This window comes from Bombina bombina, chromosome 5, assembly GCF_027579735.1.
Source record: "Bombina bombina isolate aBomBom1 chromosome 5, aBomBom1.pri, whole genome shotgun sequence".
NCBI classification, from domain to species: Eukaryota; Metazoa; Chordata; class Amphibia; order Anura; family Bombinatoridae; genus Bombina; species Bombina bombina.
In genome coordinates this window covers 484,991,433-485,017,765 of record NC_069503.1, presented here as the reverse complement: position 1 = coordinate 485,017,765, position 26,333 = coordinate 484,991,433, and the positions used below count along the sequence as shown (strand labels likewise).

The window sequence follows — 26,333 nt, the reverse complement described above, 5'->3', positions numbered from 1 at the left end:
GATAACTGTTCTGACATACCCTCACACCAATCTGAAGGGGCCAGGAGGGAGGTTTTGTCTGAGGGAGAAATTTCAGATTCAGGGAAAATTTCTCAACAAGCAGAACCTGATGTTGTAACGTTTAAATTTAAATTAGAACATCTCCACGCACTACTTAAGGAGGTATTATCTACTCTGGATGATTGTGACAATTTGGTCATTCCAGAGAAATTATGTAAGATGGACGAGTTCCTAGAGGTTCCGGTGCCCCCCGATGCTTTTCCTATACCCAAGCGGGTGGCGGACATAGTAAATAAGGAGTGGGAAAGGCCCGGCATACCTTTTGTTCCTCCCCCTATATTTCAGAAATTATTTCCTATAGTCGACCCCAGAAAGGACTTATGGCAGACAGTCCCCAAGGTCGAGGGGGCGGTTTCTACTCTAAACAAACGCACTACTATTCCTATAGAAGATAGTTGTGCTTTCAAGATCCTATGGATAAAAAGTTAGAGGGTTTGCTTAAAAAGATGTTTGTTCAGCAAGGTTACCTTCTACAACCAATTTCATGCATTGTTCCTGTCACTACAGCTGCGTGTTTCTGGTTTGAAGAACTAGAAAAGTTGCTCAATAAAGAATCTTCGTATGAGGAGGTTATGGACAGAGTTCAAGCACTTAAATTGGCTAACTCTTTTATTTTAGATGCCGCTTTGCAATTAGCTAGATTAGCGGCGAATAATTCAGGGTTTGCTATCGTGGCGCGCAGAGCGCTTTGGCTAAAGTCTTGGTCAGCGGATGTGTTCTCCAAGACCAAATTGCTTAACATCCCTTTCAAGGGTAAAACACTGTTTGGCCCTGACTTGAAAGAGATTATTTCAGACATCACTGGGGGAAAGGGCCACGCCCTTCCTCAGGATAGGTCTTTTAAGGCTAAAAATAAACCAAACCAGCCTGGAGACCGATGCAAGGCTGGAACAAGGGTAAGCAGGCCAAGAAACCTGCCACTGCTACCAAAACAGCATGAAGTGTTGGCCCCGATCCGGGACCGGATCTGGTGGGGGGCAGACTTTCTCTCTTTGCTCATTGGGCAAGAGATGTTCAGGATCCTTGGGCGCTAGAAATAGTTTCTCAAGGTTATCTCCTGGAATTCAGGGAACTACCCCCAAGGGGAAGGTTCCACAGGTCTCAATTATCTTCGAACCAAATAAAAGGACAGGCATTCTTACATTGTGTAGAAGACCTGTTAAGAATGGGAGTGATTCATCCTGTTCCATTAGGAGAACAAGGGATGGGGTTTTACTCCAACCTGTTCATAGTTCCCAAAAAAAGAGGGAACATTCAGACCAATTTTAGATCTCAAGATTCTAAACAAGTTTCTAAGGGTTTCATCGTTCAAAATGGAAACCATTCGAACGATCCTTCCTACCATCCAGGAAGGTCAATTCATGACCACGGTGGATTTAAAGGATGCGTACCTACATATTCCTATCCACAAGGAACATCTTCGGTTCCTAAGGTTCGCCTTTCTGGACAAGCATTACCAGTTTGTGGCACTTCCATTCGGATTAGCCACTGCTCTAAGGATTTTCACAAAGGTACTAGGGTCCCTTCTAACGGTGCTAAGACCAAGGGGCATTGCAGTAGTACCTTACTTGGACGACATCCTGATTCAAGTGTCGTCTCTGTCAAAAGCAAGGGCTCATACGGACATTGTCCTAGCCTTTCTCAGATCTCACAGGTGGAAAGTGAACATAGAAAAGAGTTCTCTGTCCCCGTCAACAAGAGTTTCCTTCTTGGGAACAATAATAGTTTCCTTAGAAATGAAGATTTTTCTGACAGAGGCCAGAAAATCAAAACTTCTAAGCTCTTGTCAGGTACTTCATTCTGTTCTTCTTCCTTCCATAGCGCAGTGCATGGAAGTAATAGGTTTGATGGTTGCGGCAATGGACATAGTTCCTTTTGCGCGAATTCATCTAAGACCATTACAACTGTGCATGCTCAGACAGTGGAATGGGGATTATACAGACTTGTCTCCGACGATCCAAGTAGATCAAAGGACCAGAGATTCACTCCGTTGGTGGCTGGCCCTGGACAACCTGTCACAGGGAATGAGCTTCCGCAGACCAGAGTGGGTCATTGTCACGACCGACGCCAGTCTGGTGGGCTGGGGCGCGGTCTGGGAACCCCTGAAAGCTCAGGGTCTATGGTCTCGGGAAGACTCTCTTCTCCCGATAAACATTCTGGAACTGAGAGCGATATTCAATGCTCTCAAGGCTTGGCCTCGACTAGCAAAGGCCAAATTCATAAGGTTTCAATCAGACAACATGACGACTGTTGCATATATCAACCATCAGGGGGGAACAAGGAGTTCCCTGGCGATGGAGGAGCATCCGGGGGAGTGGGAACTCCATCCGGAAATCTTTGCCCAAATAACTCAATTATGGGGCATTCCAGACATGGATCTGATGGCCTCTCGTCAGAACTTCAAGGTCCCTTGTTACGGGTTCAAATCCAGGGATCCCAAGGCGACTCTAGTGGATACAATAGTAGCACCTTGGATCTTCAACCTAGCTTATGTATTCCCACTGTTTCCTCTCATTCCCAGGCTGGTAGCCAGGATCAATCAGGAGAGGGCTTCGGTGATCTTGATAGTTCCTGCGTGGCCACGCAGGACTTGGTATGCAGACCTGGGGAATATGTCATCGGCTCCACCATGGAAGCTACCTTTGAGACAGGACCTTCTTGTTCAGGGTCCATTCGAACATCCGAATCTGGTTTCCCTCCAACTGACTGCTTGGAGATTGAACGCTTGATTTTATCAAAGCGTGGGTTTTCAGATTCTGTAATAGATACTCTTATTCAGGCTAGAAAGCCTGTAACTAGAAAAATTTACCATAAAATATGGAAAAAATATATCTGTTGGTGTGAATCTAAAGGATTCACATGGAACAAGATAAAAATTCCTAAGATTCTTTCCTTTCTACAAGAAGGTTGGAGAAAGGATTATCTGCAAGTTCTTTGAAGGGACAGATCTCTGCTTTATCTGTTTTACTTCACAAAAGGCTGGCAGCTGTGCCAGACGTTTAAGCGTTTGTTCAGGCTCTGGTTAGAATCAAGTCTGCTTACAGACCTTTGACTCCTCCCTGGAGTCTTAATCTAGTTCTTTCAGTTCTTCAAGGGGTTCCGTTTGAACCCTTACATTCCGTAGATATTAAGTTATTATCTTGGAAAGTTCTGTTTTTGGTTGCAATTTCTTCCGCTAGAAGAGTTTCTGAGTTATCTGCTCTGCAGTGTTCTCCGCCCTATCTGGTCCATGCAGATAAGGTGGTTTTGCGTACCGAGCCTGGTTTTCTTCCGAAGGTTGTTTCCAACAAAAATATTAACCAGGAGATAGTTGTACCTTCTTTGTGTCCGAATCCAGTTTCAAAGAAGGAACGTTTGTTACACAATTTGGACGTAGTCCGTGCTCTAAAATTCTATTTAGAGGCTACTGAAGATTTCAGACAAACATCTTCTTTGTTTGTTGTTTATTCTGGTAAAAGGAGAGGTAAAAAAGCAATTTCTACCTCTCTTTCCTTTTGGCTTAAAAGCATTATCAGAGTGGCTTTTGAGACTGCCGGACGGCAGCCTCCTGAAAGTATCACAGCTCACTCCACTAGGGCTGTGGCTTCCACATGGGCCTTCAAGAACGAGGCTCCTGTTGACCAGATATGTAAGGCAGCGACTTGGTCTTCACTGCACTCTTTTGCCAAATTTTACAAATTTTATACTTTTGCTTCTTCGGAGGCTATTTTTGGGAGAAAGGTTTTGCAAGCCGTGGTGCCTTCCATTTAGGTGACCTGATTTGCTCCCTCCCTTCATCCGTGTCCTAAAGCTTTGGTATTGGTTCCCACAAGTAAGGATGACGCCGTGGACCGGACACACCTATGTTTGAGAAAACAGAATTTATGCTTACCTGATAAATTACTTTCTCCAACGGTGTGTCCGGTCCACGGCCAGCCCTGGTTTTTTAATCAGGTCTGATGAATTATTTTCTCTAACTACAGTCACCACGTTACCATATGGTTTCTCCTATATATATTTCCTCCTGTCCGTCGGTCGAATGACTGGGGTAGGCGGAGCCTAGGAGGGACTATATGGCCAGCTTTGCTGGGCTCTTTGCCATTTCCTGTTGGGGAGGAGAATATCCCACAAGTAAGGATGACGCCGTGGACCGGACACACCGTTGGAGAAAGTAATTTATCAGGTAAGCATAAATTCTGTTTTTCATGTAAATTAGCTTTGAAGATTTTCTAATTCTCAGAACTAAAGATGCAGACATATGAAGGATAACCCTGCTACATATATTTCCCTAACTGGTTCAGCAGATAGCAACTGCAAAACGATGAACTTTAAACTAATATAATAAATGTGGCTAGCCTTGTCTCCTCTAGAGGCAAACATGTATCAGTTCCCCAAAACTAAGTAGTGATTGGAGTTTAGTTATTGAAAAAAAAAATGTAACAAACAAATGTTAATTTCAAAATGTTTAGACTTAGGGGCCAATTTATCAAACAGTCAATCGGCCCCAATGCATCTGTTTCCGCGTGAGCCTTCAGGCTTGCCGGAAACAGGAGTTAAGAAGCAGCTGCTCCTTAACTCATACGCCTCCTCTGAGGGTTGATTGACACCCCCTGCTAGCGGCCGATTGGCTGCGAATCTGCAGGGGGTGGCATTGTATAAGCAGTTAACCAAAACTACTTGTGCAATGTTAAATGCCGACAGCGTATGCTGTCAGCATTCAGCAATGTCTGGCGGACATGATCCACTACAGCGGATCAGGTCTGCAAGACATTGATAAATCAGCCCCCATGTGTTTAGTGTCCGTTTAATTTTATAATAGTAATATTAATGTTTTAGTAGCATATGCATTCTGATGGGTATGTAGAAGACAGGAAATTTGGGGATATCTAACATGAATATTTAAATTTACTGATCAATTTCATTACAATACAATATTAGAGGTACAAAACTGCACCATATCCCCATGTTTACATTTGTCACTTGTGAAATCCAAAGCAATGGAATTAAATCATTGCTTATTTGAATTTATTTGTTCAGTACCGTAGTATGTTCTGATTAGTAGTACTTTCAATACTTGATAACTGGTCCTTTGAGTGAAAACATTAAGGGCCCGATGATCTAATGCTCTCCTCCGCTCAGACGGGATGATCTAAGGCGTCTCATCACTATGACGAGGCACCTCCAAAAAATTTAGAAACAGAAATTTTATTTTGAGACATATTTATGTTGCCATTTAGTGTTCTTTATGTGAAGGAGAGGCCCCTATATTACAAATACAATATATTTACAATGTAAAAAAAAATTCCCAAAGATTTTGTGATTTCTCTCCATGCTGGCGAGTATCAGGCCCTAAATATGGCCCCCTTGTGAATGTGTTGGACATCCCTGATATAGACTAAACATGGCTATAACTTGAAGACTGTCTACTCATATAATCCGTATTATACCTTACAGAACATGTAGAACATACATTAACACACTTTTAAGTGCCATAAGTGTCTGTGATAAATGCACTTCTTTATACACTGAACACAAGATATATATATATATTTTTTTTAATCTGTAAATAAAATCTGTGTTTTTAAATGGTGTGCTTAGAAAGGTGAATTTTAGTTTTCATCTGTGTAGCCATCAACTTGAAAATCAAAATAAACATATATGATCAAAATTAAGTAAACATTCACTCAAAACCTTAAAGTGATGGTAAATACTAGCATTTGTGAAACGCTAGGATTTACCATTGGAACAAATAAAGGGGACTTTCATTCATGAAGTATAAAATGCTTATTGATGAAAGCTCCTTTATTTGTTAGCAGTGTTCACCGCACTGAGCTGCTAAGGCAGCCCCTGACAGAATGCTATTTTTGTTATTTGGCTGAGAGGTGATGTTTCCACCTCTTAGCCAATAGCCATGCAGGTAATCAAATAATAAATTAACATACTAGGTCAGTGTTAAAAAAAATCTGAATCCATTAAGGGACCTTGTTGGCTGCAAACTCTAACCACCATTTGCCTTATTTAGAGGAGCCAATTAAGATTTGTTATTGCAGTGGACATAGCTAGCCACTGACAATTTGTTAGTAAAAATGACATTGTTTTGCAGAGGCCATTTAGAGACAGATGCACTATATGGCCGAAAGTATGTGGATACCTGACTATAACACCTATATGAACTTCTTGGACATGCCATTTTAAAACCATGGGCATTAATATGGAGTTAGCCCCTCTTTGCAGCCATAACAGTCTCCACTCTCTTGGGAAGGCTTTCCGCAAGGCTTTGAATTGTTTCTGTGGAAATTTGTGCCCATTCAGCAAAAAGCAAAAGGAGCATTTGTTAGGTACGGCACTGAAGTTGGACAGTCTGAATCATAATTGGCATTCCAGTTCATCTCAAAGGTGTTGAATGGGGTTGAAGTCAGCACTCTGTGCAGGCCACTTCAGTTCCTCCACTCTAAACTCATCAAACCATGTCTTCATTGATCTCGCTTTGTGCACAGAGGCACAGTCATGCTGGAACATATAAGTGCTTTCCCCACACTGTTGCCACAAAGTTGAAAGCACCCAATTGTCTAAAATACCTTTGTTTCCTGTATCATTAAGATGAACCTTCACTGGAACTTAGGGGCTTAGCCCAAGCCCTGAAAAACAGCCTCAGTACATTATACCTCCTCCACTAAACTTTGTAGGCACAATGCATTCTGGTAGGTAGCGTTCTCCTGTCATCCTCCACACCCAAATTCTTCCATCAGGCTGCCAGATAGTGATGCGTGATTCACCACTCTAGAGAACACTTTTCCACTGCTCCAGAATTCAAAGTTGGCGTATTTTAAACCATTTTAGCTAATGCTTGAAATTATGCATACTGATGTGAGGCTTGTTTTCAGTTGCTCGCCATGGAAACCCATTTCATGAATCTCCCGGCGCTCAGTTCTTGTGCTAATGTTGTTTCCAGAGGGATTTTGGAACTCTGTAGTGAGTGATGTAACAGATAATTACGCGCTTCAGCACTCTGCGGCCCAGCTTTGTGAGTTTACGTGGTCTACCACTCTTTGTCAGGGCTGTTGTTGCTGTTAGACGCTTCCACTTCACAATAATAGCACTTATAGTTGATCGGGCAGATGAAGTAGGGCAGAAATTTCACAAATTGACTTGTGGCAGAGGTGGCATCCTATGAGCACTGAGCTCTTCAGTAAGACCCATTTTACTACTATGCACCTGTTAGCAAAGGATGTGGCTGAAACACATGAACTCTTTAATTAGTAGGAGTGTCCACATACTTTTGACCATATAAAGTACATGCCAAAGTTAGACTTGCCATTTGCAATTTTCTCAGAATTGAAAAACTCAATTTTCAATGTTTGATGACAGGAAAGTAAGCTAAATTAAATAAAGAAACGTTATTGTAAAGATGTTTTACTAGGCATAATTTTACATTTTATATTACAATATCATTACAATATCAAAGTGTTTACTGATAATTGGAGTAAAAACTTATCCTCACTACTGTTCATAAAAGTATGAAAGAGTTTGTCATACAAATCATGTGCTGTTTTTAGTGGGCCATGCACCTTTAGACAATATGCCATTATAGTCTATATATGCATTCTCTGAAGCACCAGAGAACTACCTCTTACAATGCACCAATTTGTATTTTTATTAAAAATGTTTTATTGAAATGCCCCTATATAAACCAACTCTATATTATTACCATATTTATGCTGTTTATAGATGGTGCTAGGTGATCTATATTACTATGCCCTTCACATGACAGCTATAAGAAGATGACCCCTTTTTGTTTTCAAAACATGGAACTGATCCATGGGAGAATGTGGGCTTGTTTAACACCTTAATGACCAAGGACGCTGGTCTTTATATGGGGGGGGGTTTCAATAGCCTGCAGGAGGGAGGGTCTAATAGCGCAGACCCGCGCTATTACTCCCAGACAAACGCTTAAGATCAGCAATGTACAGGGTATGTTGCGGTCGTTAAGGGCTTAAATGCATCAAAAGCTCAAATGTGATTGTTTCATTGCAATAAGGGGAAAGAATACATGACTCATGATTCCGATAGATTCAGCAGCTTCTGAGCCTACCTAGGTATACTTTTCAACAAAGGATACAAGGAGAACAAAAAATAGACAATAGAAATATATTGGAGTTATTTACACTTGTATGCTCTATCTGAATTATGAAAGAAAAAATGTGGTTTCATGTCCCTTTAAAGTGGAGAAAACAGTAGTTATGAAGCAGCGGTCTAAACACTGCTGCTCTATAACTTGTCTGCTGCCTCTGAGGCTGCAGTTTTCAATCCGCCTGATCCTATACGATTGGGCTGATTGACACCCCCTGCTAGTGGCCGATTGTCCAGGAATTTGCAGGGGGCGGCATTGCACAAGCAGTTCACTAGAACTGCTTGTGCAATGATAAATGCTGACAGCGTATGCTGTCGGCATTTATCGATGTGCAGCAGACATGATACACTACATCGTATCATGTCCACTCGCACATTGGTAAATTGGCCCCTAAGACTCCCCTTAACCATGACCCAATAAGTTCTTTCCCATGATTCTTTTTGCCATGTTATCTACTTATAGCCTCTTGTTGTCATTTTTGCACTCTCCCTAAAAGTAAGGCCTTTCTAATTTAAAATATGAGCTTTATATTCCATTTTCTTTGTGTGTGGGTTTTATGTCTCTTAAAGTCCTGAGATAGTCCATATCTGTTGAACGTCTGCATGGGGTGATATGGCTCCTTTGAAAAAAGCAGACAGTTGATTAATGTTACTTGAACCAATACATTTTTATATATAAACGTCACAAACAAGCACTGACACAACATATGTTGTAAGGGACTTTGTAAGTTATGGTTCTTCTTGTTTCAGCGATAATACAACTATTTAAAAATATATTTACTACCTTTTATGTGATTTGATCCTGTGAGCTTGAACATAGCAGACTGTTAATAAAAACTATGTGTTTTTTTTAGAGCTTTATATTGTAATGTTTGTCTCTCTCATTTAGAACGACATAGGCAGCTCTCAAGCTAAAATTTGCCTTTCTAAATAGTTTTTGAAGGCCCTTGCAGAACTAACAAGACTTCTTAGAATCTCACATTACTGAGGAGACACCATAGAAAACCTTGCTAGACTAGAGAGCTTTAGAGAACCGGGTCCTTGTTCTGGCATACCCTAGATGGAGGGATGCATGCAGTTGTGTCCTTGACAAAACAACTGGTACCACCATAGTCAATTAACCTTTGTTCCGCTATTTGTGATTATGTTGTACACCTTCCTCCAGAGCTTATTTTATTTATTCTGTATTGTAATTTCTGTCAGACCTCAGTCAGTCGAGCACAGAGAACAGTTAAATTCCCAAGCCTGCCGAGGAGCCCCACTTCTCCATCCAATTCGGGGAACTTCAATCATTCACCTCACTCTTCTGGAGGAGCGAACAGTGTCACAGGTACGCAACACATCTACTGTAAAACTGAACTTGAAGACTTACACCTGCACAGTGATACATGTAATTTATTGGATGCTAGATGGTGGAAGACACACAATCAGGAGCAGCAAAAAAGTGTTATGTTATGGATAAACCGATGTGCAAAGAATGCTTTTGTGTAATACATTTACAGGTACATGAAAGTAATATTTGAAAGCTATTTGTGTTAAAGTAAGAACTGCAGCCTGGGCTAACTTTTCCTAAGCACACAGCCAGCCAATCATACAGCGGTAGGTCATGTGCATTCCCCTCTCGCACAGACTTTGAGTGTTCATGACATCTTGCTAAGAGTTACTGCCAGTGCTCTGAGCATGCATGTGTCTTACCACCTAATACTCATTCTAAATGTGCAATTTAAATTTGATATTTAAAGGTGACATTTAAGTTAAAATTAAAATTTCATGGTTCAGATGGAGCATGAAATTTTAAAAGACTTTCCAATTTAATTCCATTAACAGTGCACTGTATTTTTATATTTACACTTTTTGAGTCACCAGCTCCTACTGAGCATGTGCAAGAATTCACAGAATATACGTATATGCATTTATGATTGGCTGATGGCTGTCACATGATACGGGGGAGTGGAAATAGACATAACTCTGAAATTTGTCAGAAAAAAATCTACTACTCATTTAATGTTCTGACTAAGGGCTATTGCATTGTCTTTTTATCATGGATTTGTTGATTATACAAATCTACTCTTTACCTTTTTAAAAACCACAGGTTGTATATATTCTCTGTTTTATTTGCATGAATATATTATTGAAAATAAATATATTATTAATTTTTTTGTCTACACGGTCAGCCAATAGATGTTATAAATTCTGTTAAATCAAAATATGCACTTTTTTAGTTGATTGCAACAGTGCTCTGCATACCACACAGTTGGCTAGATTACGAGTTTTGCGTTAGGGGTGCTAACGAGCAGTTTTCCCTCACCGCTCACTTACATGCAGCGCTGGTATTACGGGTTTTTACAAACCCGTCATTAAAAGACAAGAAGTGAACGTTGAGCAAAATTTTGCTCATTACCGCACTCCAATACCAGTGCTGCTTAAGTCAGCAGTGAGCTGGTCGTACGTGCTCGTGCACTATTTCCCCATAGGAATCAACGGGGAGAGCCGGCTGAAAAAAAAGTCTAACACCTGCAAAAAAGCAGCGTAAAACTCACTAACGCAGCCCCATTGATTCCTATGGGGAAATAAAATTTATGTTTACACCTAACACCCTAACATGAACCCCGAGTCTAAACACCCCTAATCTTACACTTATTAACCCCTAATCTGCTGCCCCCGACTTTGTCGACACCTGCATTATATTTATTAACCCCTACTCTGCAGCTCCGGAAAACGCCGCCACCTACATTATACTTATGAACCCCTAATCTGCTGCCCCCAACATCACCTACATTATATTTATTAACCCCTAATCTGCCGTCCCCAATGTCGCCGCAACCTACCTACATTTATTAACCCCTAATCTGCCGCCCCCAACGTCGCCACCACTATACTAAATGTATTAACCCCCTGAACCTAAGTCTAACCCTAACACCCCCTTACTTAAATATAATTACAATAAATCTAAAAAAAATTACTATAATTAACTAAATTTTTCCTATTTAAAACTAAATACTTATCTTTAAAATAAACCCTAAGCTAACTACAATATAACTAATAGTTTGTATCTAGCTTAGGGTTTGTTTTTATTTTACAGGCAAGTTTGTATTTATTTTAACTAGGTAGAATAGTTATTAAATAGTTATTAACTATTTAATAACTACCTAGCTAAAATAAATACAAAAGTACCTGTAAAATAAAACCTAACCTAGGTTACAATAGCACCTAACACTACACTATAATTAAATAAATTAACTAAATTAAATACAATTACCTAAATTAAATTAGCTAAAGTACAAAAAAAACAAACACTAAATTACAGAAAATAATAAACAAATTACAGATATTTAAACTAATTACACATAATCTAATAGTCCTATCAAAATAAAAAAAAGCCCCCCCAAAATAAAAAAAAATAAAAAAGCCTAAACTAAACTACCAATAGCCCTTAAAATGGTCTTTTGCGGGGCATTGACCCAAACTAATCAGCTCTTTTACCTGTAAAAAAAAATGCAAACAACCCCCCCAACAGTAAAACCCAACACCCACACAAACAACCCCCCAAATAAAAACCTATCTAAAAAAACCTAAGCTCCCCATTGCCCTGAAAAGGGCATTTGGATGGGCATTGCCCTTAAAAGGGCAGTTAGCTCTTTTGCAGGCCCAAACCCTAACCTAAAAATAAAACCCACCCAATACACACTTAAAAAAACCTAACACTAACCCCCTGAAGATCGACTTAAAGTTCTGAAGACCGGACATCCATCCTCAAGGAAGCGGCAGAAGTCTTCATCCAAGATGACGTCCCTTAGATTTCCGATTGGCTGATGGAATTATATCAGCCAATCGGAATTAAGGTAGAAAAAATCCTATTGGCTGATGCAATCAGCCAATAGGATTGAACTTCAATCCTATTGGCTGATCCAATCAGCCAATAGGATTGAGCTTGCATTCTAGTGGCTGTTCCAATCAGCCAATAAAATGCGAGCTCAATCCTATTGGCTGATTGGATCAGCCAATAGGATTGAACTTCATCAGCCTATTTGCATCAGCCAATAGGATTTTTTCTACCTTAATTCCGATTGGCTGATAGAATTCTATCAGCCAATCGGAATCTAAGGGACGCCATCTTGGATGACGTCACTTAAAGGAACCTTCATTCATCGTTAGTCCGTCGGAAGAAGAGGATGCTCCGCGACGGATGTCTTGAAGGTGGAGCCGCTCCGCGTCGGATAGATAAAGATAGAAGATGCCGTCTGGATGAAGACTTCTGCCCGTCTGGAGGACCACTTCGTCCAGCTTGGATGAAGACTTTTCCCGGCTTCGTTGAGGACTTTCGGCCCTGTTGGATGAAGACTTCTGCCGCTTCCTTGAGGATGGATGTCCGGTCTTCAGAACTGTAAGTCGATCTTCAGGGGGGGTTAGTGTTAGGTTTTTTTAAGGGTGTATTGGGTGGGTTTTATTTTTAGGTTAGGGTTTGGACCTGAAAAAGAGCTAACTACCCTTTTAAGGGCAATGCCCATCCAAATGCCCTTTTCAGGGCAATGGGGAGCTTAGGTTTTTTTAGATAGTATTTTATTTGGGGGGTTGTTTGTGTGGGTGGTGGGTTTTACTGTTGGGGGGGTTGTTTGTATTTTTTTTTACAGGTAAAAGAGCTGATTACTTTGGGGCAATGCCCCGCAAAAGGCCTTTTAAAGGGCTATTGGTAGTTTAGTTTAGGCTAGGGTTTTTTTTATTTAGGGGGGGCTTTTTTTATTTTCATAGGGCTATTAGATTAGGTGTAAATCGTTTAAATATCTGTAATTTGTTTATTATTTTCTGTAATTTAGTGTTTGTTTTTTTGTACTTTAGCTAATTTAATTTAATTTATTTAATTGTATTTAATTTATTTAATTTATTTAATTATTGTGTAGTGTAAGGTGTTATTGTAACTTAGGTTAGGTTTTATTTTACACGTACTTTTGTATTTATTTTAGCTAGGTAGTTATTAAATAGTTAATAACAATTTAATAACTATTCTACCTAGTTAAAATACATACAAACTTACCTGTAAAATAAAAATAAACCCTAAGCTAGCTACAATGTAATTATTAGTTATATTGTAGCTAGTTTAGGGTTTATTTTATAGGTAAGTATTTAGTTTTAAATAGGAATAATTTAGTTAATTATAGTAATTTTATTTATATTTATTGTAATTATATTTAAGTTAGGGGGTGTTAGGGTTAGACTTAGGTTTAGGGGTGAATAAATTTAGTATAGTGGCGGCGACATTGGGGGCGGCAGATTAGGGGTTAATAAGTGTAGGTAGGTGGCGGCGATGTTAGGGACGGCAGATTAGGGGTTAATATTTAACTAATGTTTGCAAGGCGGGAGTTCGGCGGTTTAGGGGTTAATATGTTTATTATAGTGGCGGCGACGTTGGGGGCGGTAGATTAGGGGTTAATAAGTGTAGTTTGGTGGCAGCAAATTAGGGGTTCATAAATATAATGTAGGTGGTGGCGGTGTCCGGAACGGCAGATTAGGGGTTAATAATTTTATTATAGTGTTTGTGATGCAGGAGGGCCTCGGTTTAGGGGTTAATAGATAGTTTATGGGTGTTAATGTACTTTTTAGCACTTTAGTTATGAGTTATGAGTTTTATGTTACGGTGTTGTACCATAAAACTCTTAACTACTGACTTTTAAATGCGTTAGGACTCTTGACAGGGTAGGGTGTACCGCTCACTTTTTGGCCTCCCAGGACAGACTCGTAATACAAAGTTTACGTTAGTCGTTTTGCGTTAAGGCCAAAGAAGTGTGCGGTGACCCTAAACCTTCAAGACTCGTAATAGCAGCGGGCGTAAAAAAGCAGCGTTAGGACCTCTTTTTTACCCTAACGCACAACTCGGAATCTAGCCGTATACAAACTGAAATCCTTTTTTGTTGTCGTTTGTAACTTATATTTTATTGTATTGTCTCTAAATAAAAAGAATTATATAAAAATACATATACTGTACAATATGCATTTGTATGTAAAGAAATTTAAAAATTATCTGCATACTTAAACGCATAACAAAATTCAGCATTAAAACAATAATCTTTGTAAAATTTGGCCTATATTTGCTTTAAATTACTTGGAAATTACTTTAAGCACAGAAACTGGGAAAAACCTTTGTCCTTAAGGGGTTAAGACATCTCTTCAATGAACAAAATTAAATTTGGCATATTTCTTCACATTTTAATGAATGGTTGCTAAAAAAAATAACCTTTCATGGGTAGACTTATCATAAGTTTATCTTAGTCCCACTTTCTCAAGTTGGTCCAAAAGATGACAGAGGCGCCACTATGAAACCAAAGATGACAGTTCTAAGTTTACCTTCAATCCTGTGCCGTGGTCAGCTCTTCTTACCACTATATATCAAATACACTGAAACAACAAGAAAAAAGAAGGCAGTCCAATGTCACAATATCTCTGATATTCAGATTGCCCTCTTAAGTGATTCCCAAAGGGAGGATATTCACAAGTCTAATGCACTTATCACATAGTGCATATCAAGCAGTCTGGGCGATTCTAGAGCCCACCGCTGGTCTCTAGTAATCAGGAAACTTATGGCCATAGCGTGTCCTACAGTTATATATAGAAGCAAAACACCATCTAGGACTCACATTTACAATTTAAAAACCCTTCCAAATCACTTGGGGGTTATTTATTACAAATATAAAATGTTGCAGGATTATGCGTCAAGCGTCTGTATATTCATACTCGATGTTGACAAATAAAGAATATAATTAAAAATATATATATATAAAATGTTTTCAAAACAACCAGTACCGAACGCGTTTCGCAATACTAACGGTATTTCTTCCTTAAGCAGATGCTGCTCTAGAATTGCACAGACTGCTTGATATGCACTTTGTGATAAGTGTATTCGATTTGTGAGTATCCTTCCTTTGGGGAATCTGAATATCAGAGATATTGTACCATTTGAGCACCTTATTTTTTCTTGTTGTTTTGTACAGATCATGCCATTTTAATTTTGTATATGACAAAGATACAATGTGTGGTTAGATAAAGAGAAACTTTTGCACAAGCCACATTTACTACCACTGTTTTACACAATTATTTACAAAATAGTGACACCTACTGGTTAATAATTAAAAAATCATATATTTCTCGTAAAATGGAAATTGTCAAACTTATTATTGTTGTTTTTTTTTTATCTACTGTTACCAGTGTATATTTGCAAATATAAATACATTTAAAAAAGGTGTCACTATTTGGTTAGTATTAAAAATTATATATATATATAGCTACACAATGCTTGCCTTTAACCAAACACAATGAGATACAAACAAGTGTGACACAGGTGCTATGTAATTTCCCTAGACACATAGAAAACACGGTAATGGACTGCACACTCAAACCGGACTGGGTACACATTGCATTAAAAATACAAATACCTTCAGCTCTGGCTTCATATATAACGCTATGCAAAATACTGACAGCAGGCTCTGACTAGAAATCACATAAAAAAAACTTTATTTCCCTTTGAGAAAGCGACAATCTTGGGCGTGAAACATGGCAGATGGCACCTCTGTTTCAGCTGGTGCACATTAATTTTAAATGTTTGTACAAGAAAGTTTTTTTTTTTATGGGATTTTTAGCCTGAACCTGCTGTCTGTATTTTGCAAAGCCGTTATATGAGAAGTCGGAGCTGGAGGTATATGTATCTTTTATGTAAATCGCTACACCGGAACTACTCAGGAGTAGACGCCGAAACTTTGAGACTGTGCCCTGAGACGGGAAGAAGATTGCAATGGAAAGCAGTTAGTACACATCCCATGACCCTGGGTGCTCACCAGCACTCACAGACAGTTGCAAAGCTCTCAGGGACTCAAGCAGTTAACCCCAGTCTTGATGTGGCACCTATCACCATTTGACCAAATGCTGTAACAAACTCTTCCATTTTACTTTTAATCTAGCTGTGTGCTTGCAAGAAAGTGCTAGACTTTGTATGTGTTGTGTTCATAATATTCCCTATGGGCTTTGCACCCAGGCTTGGCTGGGGTTAACTGCCTGAGAGAGTCCCTGAGGGCTGTGCAGCTGTCTGTCAGTGCTGGTGAGCACCCAGAGCTGTGAGTTCTGCTGGGTCATGGGATGTGTAACCAGTCCGGTTTGAGAGTGGAGTCCATTTCTGTGTTTTGTTTGTGTGTATATATTTATATATATAGGGGCCTTTTATTTATCAAGCTCCGTATGAAGCTTGATGCCCCGTGTTTCTAAAGACCGCTGCTCCATAACCTGTCCGCCTGCTCTGAAGCGGCGGACGGACATCGCCGGAAATCAACCCGATCCAATACGATCACGTTGATTGACATCTGCAGGGGGCGGTATTGCACCAGCAGTTCACAAGAAATGCTGGTGCAATGATAAATGCTGAGAGCGTATGCTGTCATCATTTATCTATGTGCGGGGGACATGATCCGCAATATCGGCCCCATAGTATGTATGATTTTTATTACTAATCAAATAGTGACACCTACTGGTAATAAAATGTATTTATATATATATATATATATATATATATATATATATATATATATATATATATATATATATATAAATATATATATATATATATATATATATATATATATATATATACTGAACTGTAAGTGTCACTATTGTGTATCTAAAAATAGCAATTGTGAAACCTTATTGTGGAGTAATTTTTCATAATAGTTTTTTTTATTTGAAACCATAACAAATTATGTCAATGTAATACAATTATTACATATATATTAATTTGCTGGTCATTTTGCAAATTTGTATGGGAGTCAGGAGTTTGATCTCATATGTATCACTTCTGATTGTGACATACAGGGATTCTGTTAGTATCAATAGTGGCTCAAGTTCAAATCTTGTCCTAAAAGGGGAAATACAGTAGAATTGCAAAATCTCTTAAAACTGCATGCTCTATCTAAATCATGCCAATTTTATTTAAAGGGACAGTCAACACCAGAATTATTGTTGTTTTAAAAGATAGATAATCCCTTAATTACCAATTCCCCAGTTTTGCATAACCAACACTGTTATAATCATGCATGTTTTACCTCTGTAATTACCTTGTAGCTAAGCCTCAGCAGACTGCCCCCTTATTTCAGTTCTTTTGACAGACTTGCATTTTAGCCAATCAGAGCTTTCTCCATGGTAATTTCACGTGCATGAGCTTAATGTTATCTATATGAAACACGTGAACTAATGCCCTCTAGTGGTGAAAAACTATCAAAATGCATTTAGATTAGAGGAGGCCTTCAAGGTCTAAGATATTAGCATATGAACCTCCTATTTTTAGCTTTTAACTAAGAATACCAAGAGAACAAAGCAAAATTGGTGATAAAAGTAAATTGGAAAGTTGTTTAAAATTATATGCCCTATTAGAAACATGTTTTTTTTTACTTGACTGTCCCTTTAACACATTTATTTCAGCTTCCATAGTTTTGCTCTTATGCAACCATAAGTTGCCCTTGTTTTATAATGATAAATTAGAAGATAATGTTTGCTCCTCTTTCCCTTTTCACCCTTACTCTTTCATGTTCTTTCTTGCAGACTTTCTTTTACTGAAACCATATTTATCATGTTATGCCTCTGACTCGGTCACTTTTATTTCCATTAATTAACATTTAGTCTAAAAGCTTGAGAGCCTGCGCTATACTATGGATAACGGTGCAGTTACTAATCTCTCCGGTAGTTCATTTGCATTTGTGTTTTCATTATCCCATATATGTAAAGTGCATTTCATAAATAAATAAATAATAATAATATCATAGTTGAAAACGGTACAACTGTGTTGAAACTGTGCTACTTAAAATGTAATTACCAGTATAGTTACTTATTTATTTCTGATGCAATTTAAAAAGTTTTTTTAATGTAATTTTCTTTTCCGTTTATAAGGTGGAAGTGCCGATAATGTGCTGTCTCAAATAGCAGCTCAGAGGAAAAAGGCCGCTAGTTTATCTGAGCAAAAAGCTCAGCCACACAGTCCAAGTAACACAGTGCGTGGATCTACTATGACAGAGCAGCAAAGAGCCAATCACAGCAACGGACATTTGCTAAAGGGGGCAAGTAGCTCATTACCCAGTTATCTGCTCTCTTTCTGTTTATTTTCCTGTTTTTCAGTGCATCTCTTACAACCTACTAGATTGTTGTTTTTTATTGCTTAAAACAATAGATAATGCCTTTTCTACCCATTATCCAGCTTTGCTTAACCAGCATTGTTTTATTAATATGCTTTATAACCTCTAAGTTTGCCCTGTTTTTAAGCCTCCAGCAGGCCACCCCTTATCTCAGTGCTTTTTATTTTCTTTTTAAATCTTGCACAACTGCCAGACTGTGCTGGTTCATGTGTGCCATAAACATAGCATTGTTCCCACTCCTGTTAAGAATTATAATGGTTATACAAGAACCTGCACTGATTGGCTAGAATGCAAGATTGTAAAAAGCTTTGAGTTAAGGGGCAGTCTGCAGAGACTTAGATACATGTAATCATAGCAGTAAAAAGTATATTAATATAGCAGTGTTGGTTATATCACGTTTTTAAGAGGATCAATGTAAGATAAACTGTTGCTTTTACTGTAAGTATATTAGGATTTGTATAGGTTGAACTCGATGGACTTTTGTCTTTTTTCAACTTCATCTACTATGTTACTATGCTTTGTAAAAAGGCTTTTTATTTTTCACAGAAAATCGAAATAATAAAACGTCCTCCTTCTGGGACTTCTACAACCTCTAAAAGTACATCTCCGACTTTGACTCCATCTCCATCACCAACTCCAAAGGGACGCCTTGCAGAGTCATCTGTCTCCTCCTCTTCGTCTCACAAGCAGTCTAAAAGCAGTGGTGGCTCTAGCAGTGGGACTATTACAGATGAAGGTATTGATTTTATACTTAAATGGATCGTGTACTGTAAAATAGTTTTTCCCTTAATGTATTTCCAGGGAATTGTTAAATCAGCTGCAGAGTATAAAAGGCATGATAAATCTTTAGATTTGTTCTTGTATATGAAATAGCTGGTTTTAAAATGGGTTGAGCGTGCAGTGAAATCAGATCTCCTTATTTTATCACTTTATGTGCACAATCATTCTTCTTTATCTTATCTCTGTCTGTATGTGTGCCAATGCCCAATACTTAGAGAGAACAATTGAAAATTGCCATTTTATTACTTATTTCTCCTACCTCTAACCGGGAGTGTAATTAATTCTGCTGGCTATGTTTACACAGGTTTTCTTTCATGATTCGGATAGAGCATGACATTTTAAGCAACTTTCTAATTTACTCCTATTATAAAACTGTCTTCCTTCTCTTGGTATCTTTATTTGAAATGTAAGAATGTAAGTTTAGATGCCGGCCCAATTTTGGTGAACAACCTGTGTTGTCCTTGCTGATTGGTGGATAAATTCATCCACCAATAAAAAGAAGTGCTGTCCTGAGTTTTGAACCAAAAAAAAAAGCTTAGATGCCTTCTTTTTCAAATAAAGATAGCAAGAGTACGAAGAAAAATTGATAATAGGAGTAAATTAGAAAGTTGTCTAAAATTGCATGCTCTATCTGAATCATGAAAGAAAAAAATTGGGTTCACTGTCCCTTTAAGAACAAATTATTAGGAAGAAAAATTTAGGGTACATTGTCCCTTTACAGTAAACACCAAATAAGTGCTAGCTAGAATTATATATTAAAAGCAGACATTACCATGGGAATAAGACTCAGATGCATTTTTTAACTTGATATTATTTGTTTAAATATTTAAAAGATAAATGTAAAGTTTTAGGGTCTGATGATCTAAAACTCTCTGCTCTGTTGAGTATAATTTTAGGAGTCTTGTCAGTACTGCGAGGACCCAAATCATTTAATAAATGCACACTTTATCACAAGAACTTTTTATCTAGCTCTGTAAGGTTCTGTTTGTGAAGAAGAGACTAATGCATTGCTATATTTGCTTAAAAAAAGCCTCCAGAGATTTTGCATGATTTTTCTATGTGCCAGTGAGTTTTTGATCTTTGGGTCCTTAGTATCCATACAGCAGTAAGTGCCATGTTGTAACCTAGGTTTCCTTATCTGCTGAGGCCAATAAGTGATGGATATAAATGGGTTAGTAGAGTGTGCAGCCAATAATTGTGTGGAATATTGTAGTTTTAAGTCTGGAGTCTGCATTTTTAACAGGAATAGCAAAGCCCACTCTTTTTTGGAATTAAATTTCAAGAGAAGGGGACAAAATAAATAATGAAGTTATATTTCAAAGTTTTTTTTACTACATATAATGACACATTTGTATTACAATCTCAAATTGTTTTAGTGTCCCTTTAAGTAGTGTTGTTTTGTTTTTTTAAGTTGGCTCCGGCATCCCCTTCACACTGGCCGCCCCAGCCTAGCACTTTTTTTTCTTATTTTCCTCAGATGGGATACAGCCAATCACAAGCCATAGCATCCACTCCATTTCCTCAGTATTGTATTACACAGAAAACCCCTGACTTCTAGATGATGACAGGCTGCACATGTTCATAATTCATATTTCCACCTGGCTCACCAAAATTAAAGGGACAGAAAAGTCATAATTTATCTTTTATGATTCAGATAGAACATGCAGTATTAAACAACTTTCCAATTTACTTCTATGATCAAATTTGCTGTGTTCTCATTATCCTTAGCTGAAGAATAAACATAAGCTGGCTAATAGGAGCTTGCACGTTTCTCCATCATTCTACGGCAGCAGTGTTTAACCCCTTAATGACAGCTGACGTACCCTGTAAGTTGGCTGTCTTTTTTACTCTATGGAATTAAATAGAGCATCTCTCACCGACAGTGGTTTGACCGCACTATTGCCAATGATGCGTCCTCTGAGGCATGTAGTAATAGTGCATCTTGCTGCATTCTGCGAAACCCGTGCTCTTACTGTGCTGAAAACCCTTAAAGAGCCAGTAAACCGAGAAAATAATGTTATATAATTCTGCACATAGTGCAAAATTATATAACATTAGCTTAGCTCCAGATTTCTAAAGTGAATAGTTAAATAGATATCACACAAAGAAAACAGAACGCCGCTCCTGGCTCTACTGTGCGGGTCTGTTTTCTTCTGCTAAGTGCATCATGGGCACGCTGTCTATTAACAGTGCGCCCGATCGCGCTATTAAAATCAATGTAGCTCTCTCCCGCTATGGTCTGGTAGCGGGAGTGAACTACATTGATTTTAATAGCGCGATCAGGCCGGCTGTGAATAGACAGCGTGCCTGTGATGCGCTTAGCAGAAGAAAACAGTGTAGAGCCAGGAGCGGTGTTCTGTTTTCTTTGCGTGATATCTATTAAACTATTCACTTTAGAAATCTGCAGCTAAGCTAATGTTATATAATTCTGCATGTGCAGAATTATATAACATTATTTCCTAGGTTTACTGGCCCTTTAAGAACATGTCATGTACAGGGTAAGTCCATGTTGTTCAGGGGTTAAAATGTCATGATCTGTCCAATGCATTTAAGTTTTATTTTTCCTTTACTGTCCCTTTTACTGAATTGCCAGGGCACACATTTTACAATGTACTTTATAGTCTGACTCTCACAGGATTGCCTTTACCAATAGTTATGTGTGGAATCACAGTTTGGCAGGCCCAGAAATCTTTACAGTGAGATACTTCAGCATGAGATAGGGCACTTGCTACAATGTGAGCTAGAAAGTAAAAAGGCAAATAATTGGTTAAAAGCAAAAAGGTAAATCAGTATTGTGGTGATTTGTCACTATTCAACGTAAACTTGTAACAACCTGGGTGATGCTTGTGGTCTCTCTACTTAATGGGGTTCTTTACAAATAGATTCATGTATTTGCCTTTTCATTGCTTGCAGATGAGCTGTCTGCCATTCTTAAAAAGTTGTCATTGGAAAAGTACCAACCAATTTTTGAAGAGCAAGAGGTAAGATCCAGTTATTTTCTTAAATAAAAAACACAGTGTTTAATTTATCCTATAAGTATTTCTTTCCAGATATTCTGCTGCATAGTTTACACATTGTGAAAGGTCTTTATAAAAACTGTCTAGGAAGACAATACATTCAATCAGTATAGAAGAGGAACATTGAAAGGGAGCACTAGAAATATGTAAACAGTGCTACAACATAAAGTAAGTTATATAATTTATGGTGTTCATTAACCCTTTAAGTGCGAACGACAATGTATTTAGCACGGATGATTCCCACATGTTGTCATATGGGGTAAGGGGCCCTTCTGGAGCTCATTGGGCTCTGTTGTCATATGGGGCCCACCTCCCTGCACTTGCAATGCATCCTTGGTGGTCTAAGGCTCCAGCATCGTATCTCCAAGACGGACGTGCCGGGACAACAGGGCTTAAGGGAGATGGATGGAGGGGTTGATATTCAACCCCCTTGATCTCAGCTACCTTAAATCCTAGAAACCCCCAATACCTACTATTTGAAATTTTATAACATGCTCTTTCAAACTATGTGTGCCTTGGAGATTTAGGTTTATGCACTTTTTAAAATAAATACAAAAAAATCACTTGTTTTAATACACTAAACTTATAAATACCATTATAACAGGCCTTTAAAAATGCCAAGAGACCCCCAAGGCCCAATGTCTTAAAGCCCCTCTTAAAAATAAAGCCACCTACATAAGTTTTAATAGCCAGGAAATCAAGTCCATTTATTTGTATAGAGGCTCCTGTAGATCAAAGTTACATAACTATACTGAAAGGCCCTTATTTTTTACTATAGAGTTTAGGGAAAGAACACACTATTGTCGATAAATTTGTTTATTAAAATCTTTATTTAAAAAAAAAAATGTGTTCACACATTTTGTTGCAGGCTTCTTACACGTCATGAGATATATATATATAAAATAATGGAATAGCTTAAATTTGCTGGGTCTCCAGAAGAAAAAAAATATAATAAGTGTGGGTTTCTCACTGTAGGGCTTAAATGTGAGCAACATCTAAAAACTGCAAAACAGCTCATCAAAGGGAGTGGAAATAGCAGTTAAAGGGTTACAAATATTACAATATATAGAAGTGGTAAATACCACTATAGTTTACTACTCAATTTTAGTTTGGTTAGAATTTTACTCCAGAACTGGTGGACATTCCAATACCTATCTATCTATCTATCTATCTATGTTTGAATATACAGTAAAAAAAAATAACTCTTTAAATGATTGCTAGAAACTATAAAGTAAAATTACTATGAAGATAAATACATACAAATTACTAGAAACAATTAAAGTCACACATACACAGGTATAGTAATCCTCCTGTCAGGATCATTATCAAAACAAATTAAAAAATAACCAATATAACATACAAACAATGTCACAGACATTGATACGGCCAAAATTGACTATGTAAATAGCACCATTTTATTGTGTACATCTATAAAACATACTAATGGAGCTCGGTCCCCTGTGAGTTGGCTCGCTACACACTGGTTATATGCAATCAGACATTCTGTGTATACAGGACTGACCATTAGTCACATTCACAGTCTAGTTTGGGAAAAAGTATGTGAACCGCAAGTTTATTGACTTCTCCAAAAGTTAATTAGGGTCAGGTGTTCAGTTTTGTTGCTGCTGTCTCTAGGTGTGGGAGTACTAAAAAGATCACAGCAAGTATTTTGTGGAACATATCAAGTTTGCAAGACCACCAATGGTTCTAGAACAATGTGGGCAAATTAAGCAAAATATGAACTTTTGTCATAAAAACACAATGATGTTAGCCCTTCCTTTCTCTCTCTCTCTTCCCCTCTTGCTTATTTTCCCTGATTTTTGTTTTTGTTTATCCTGTTACAAGTGTTCTGAAGTTAAGTACAGAATAATCTATACTTTCACTGCTGCCACAACTGAAGCTTAAACTGACTGAGTTAGTCATATCTATACCACTCTCATACCATACTTAAATACTGATGGACCCTCTTTCCCCAGTTAGCTGCTTTACAGTAGCCACATAAAATGTTAAGGGCTTCCGAGCACCACATAAACGCTCCATAGCGTTTCATGACTTCTATAAGAAACATTTAGAAGTTGTAATGATCCAGGAAACGCATTTTAAGAGGAACAATGAACCCACTCTCTCATTTGTACTATGACATACATTTTTTATGCTCTGGCCCGACTAAACACAATGGTGTATGTATCTCCTTTAGGAAGGGAACATCCTTTAAACTCCTACAAAAGTCCCAAGACCAGGAAGGCAGAATACTAATCTTGATGGGACTACTTTATGGTAGACCCATTACCTTCGCCAAAATATCTATGCCCCCAATCGCCCATCTCCCTTCTTTTTTCGCAGAGTCATTAATCTATTATTAGATATCTCTAAAGGTCCAATATTCCTCGGGGGGGCTTCAATTTTCCCCTTGCACTGGACACTTCCTCAGGCAGATCCTATCTGAGAAATAGCCAAATTAAAGCTAACTGTCAAGCTTTGGGTGTTCTACTCCTCCTAGACACCTGGAGAATAACTCATCCCATGACAAAAGACTTCACCTTTTTCTCTAATCCTCAGCGCCCATACACCCGGTTAGACTATATCTTTTGCGATCAAAACACACTAACTACATTAATAGATTCCAGACTACATCACATAACCTGGTCAGACCAAAGTATGTTGTGCTCCACGTTTACGTGGTGCACCAAGCCACAACATAACCAACACTAGAAATTAAATTATCAAATCCTTGCTGACCCGTTAATCACTACAGATATATGTGAAAAAACAGGAATTTTTTTCTTTCAACGACCCCGTCTCCACCTCTCCCATGAATAACTGAGAAGCGTATAAATGTTACATTAGAGGGTTACTAATGAGTCACACACACAAACTGCGGAAACAAAAAGCGGCCCATTATCAGACATTAACAAATGACTTCCATAATAGCGAGTTCGCCCTTAAGCAAAACCCCAGCTCCCCGCAACTCCTAGCCCAATCACAACAGACTAGAGGCCCTAAACCAATATTTGATTAAAAATGCTCATTTGTGGGCCCTCACAGTAAAATCTAAATTCTTAACCGAAAGCAACAAAGCAGGCCGTCTCCTAGCCCGATCCCTTAAAAAGAAGAGATATAAGTCCTTTATTGCTAAAATTTCAGACCCAGCTGGTTCTCTCTCTACAATCAGCACAGACATAGTCAGCCAGTTTGTGAAATACTACACCTCCCTATACAATCTCCCATCCCCGAATACCATAACTAAACGTCAGATGATTCACGAATATCTGGCGCAAGTCCATTTACCCACTCTCACAGTGGAGGCCAGTGGGTCCCAAGAATCGCCATTCTCCGCGCAGGAGCTGCTTGTTGCCATTAAAAGCCTTCCTTAGGGTAAAGCCCTGGCCCTGATGGCTTCACACCAAAATTCTATCACCTATTTAAATCCCAGCTTAGTCCCCATCTCTTATTGATATATAATTCCATTGATAGCGAAAATCAATTCACTAAATCCCTACTAGAGGCCACAATCTCGGTAATACCTAAACCAGGCAAAAATACAGAGCTTGTCTCTAATTATCGCCCAATATCCCTAATTAACATCGACATCAAAGTGTATGCTAAATTACTTGCATTCAGGCTAAATACAATTCTCCCCTCCCTCATCCACACTGACCAAGTGGGTTTTATTCCTGAAAGAGAAGCCAAGGATAACACCATCAGAGTATTACAAACCATATTCACTGCTAACGCTTGAAAGACCCCGCTAATCCTACTTTCAACGGATGCAGAGAAGGCTTTCGACAGGGTGGACTGGGACTTTCTCTGGTCCGTGCTGTCGAAGTTTGGATTCTCAAGGAACTTGATTACACGTATACAAGCCCTGTACAATAACCCCTCTGCAAGAATCAATGCTAACAGTACTCTCTCTCATAAAATCCCCATAAGAAATGGCACCCGACAGGGTTGCCCTCTCTCTCCCTTGCTTTTTGCCCTGGTGGTGGAGGTGCTGGTGACGAGAATCAGGAATAACACCCAAATACAGGGCATCTGCTTTGCGGAGTCCCAACAGAAATGTCTACTTTATGCAGACAACATTATTTTCACTTTACGATCCCCGACTACATCCCTACCTGCCCTCTTAGCAGAATTAGAAGTTTATAAAAAAAGTATCAAACTTCTCCATTAACATGGAAAAGTCCAAGTTGCTGCCACTGCACTTGAT

At 38.6% G+C, this 26,333-nt stretch overlaps 1 protein-coding gene across 1 annotated transcript in view; it reads left to right on the top strand.

Moving 5' to 3' along the window:
• The window catches only part of ANKS6 (ankyrin repeat and sterile alpha motif domain containing 6), a 205,582-nt gene that overhangs the window by 161,114 nt on the left and 18,135 nt on the right, over positions 1 to 26,333 (top strand). Inside the window, exons 10-13 of the mRNA XM_053714399.1 lie at positions 9,373 to 9,499; positions 18,088 to 18,254; positions 18,876 to 19,065; positions 22,023 to 22,090. Of these exons, the coding sequence (XP_053570374.1) occupies positions 9,373 to 9,499; positions 18,088 to 18,254; positions 18,876 to 19,065; positions 22,023 to 22,090 (552 nt within the window). The remainder of the gene's footprint in view (positions 1 to 9,372; positions 9,500 to 18,087; positions 18,255 to 18,875; positions 19,066 to 22,022; positions 22,091 to 26,333) is intronic.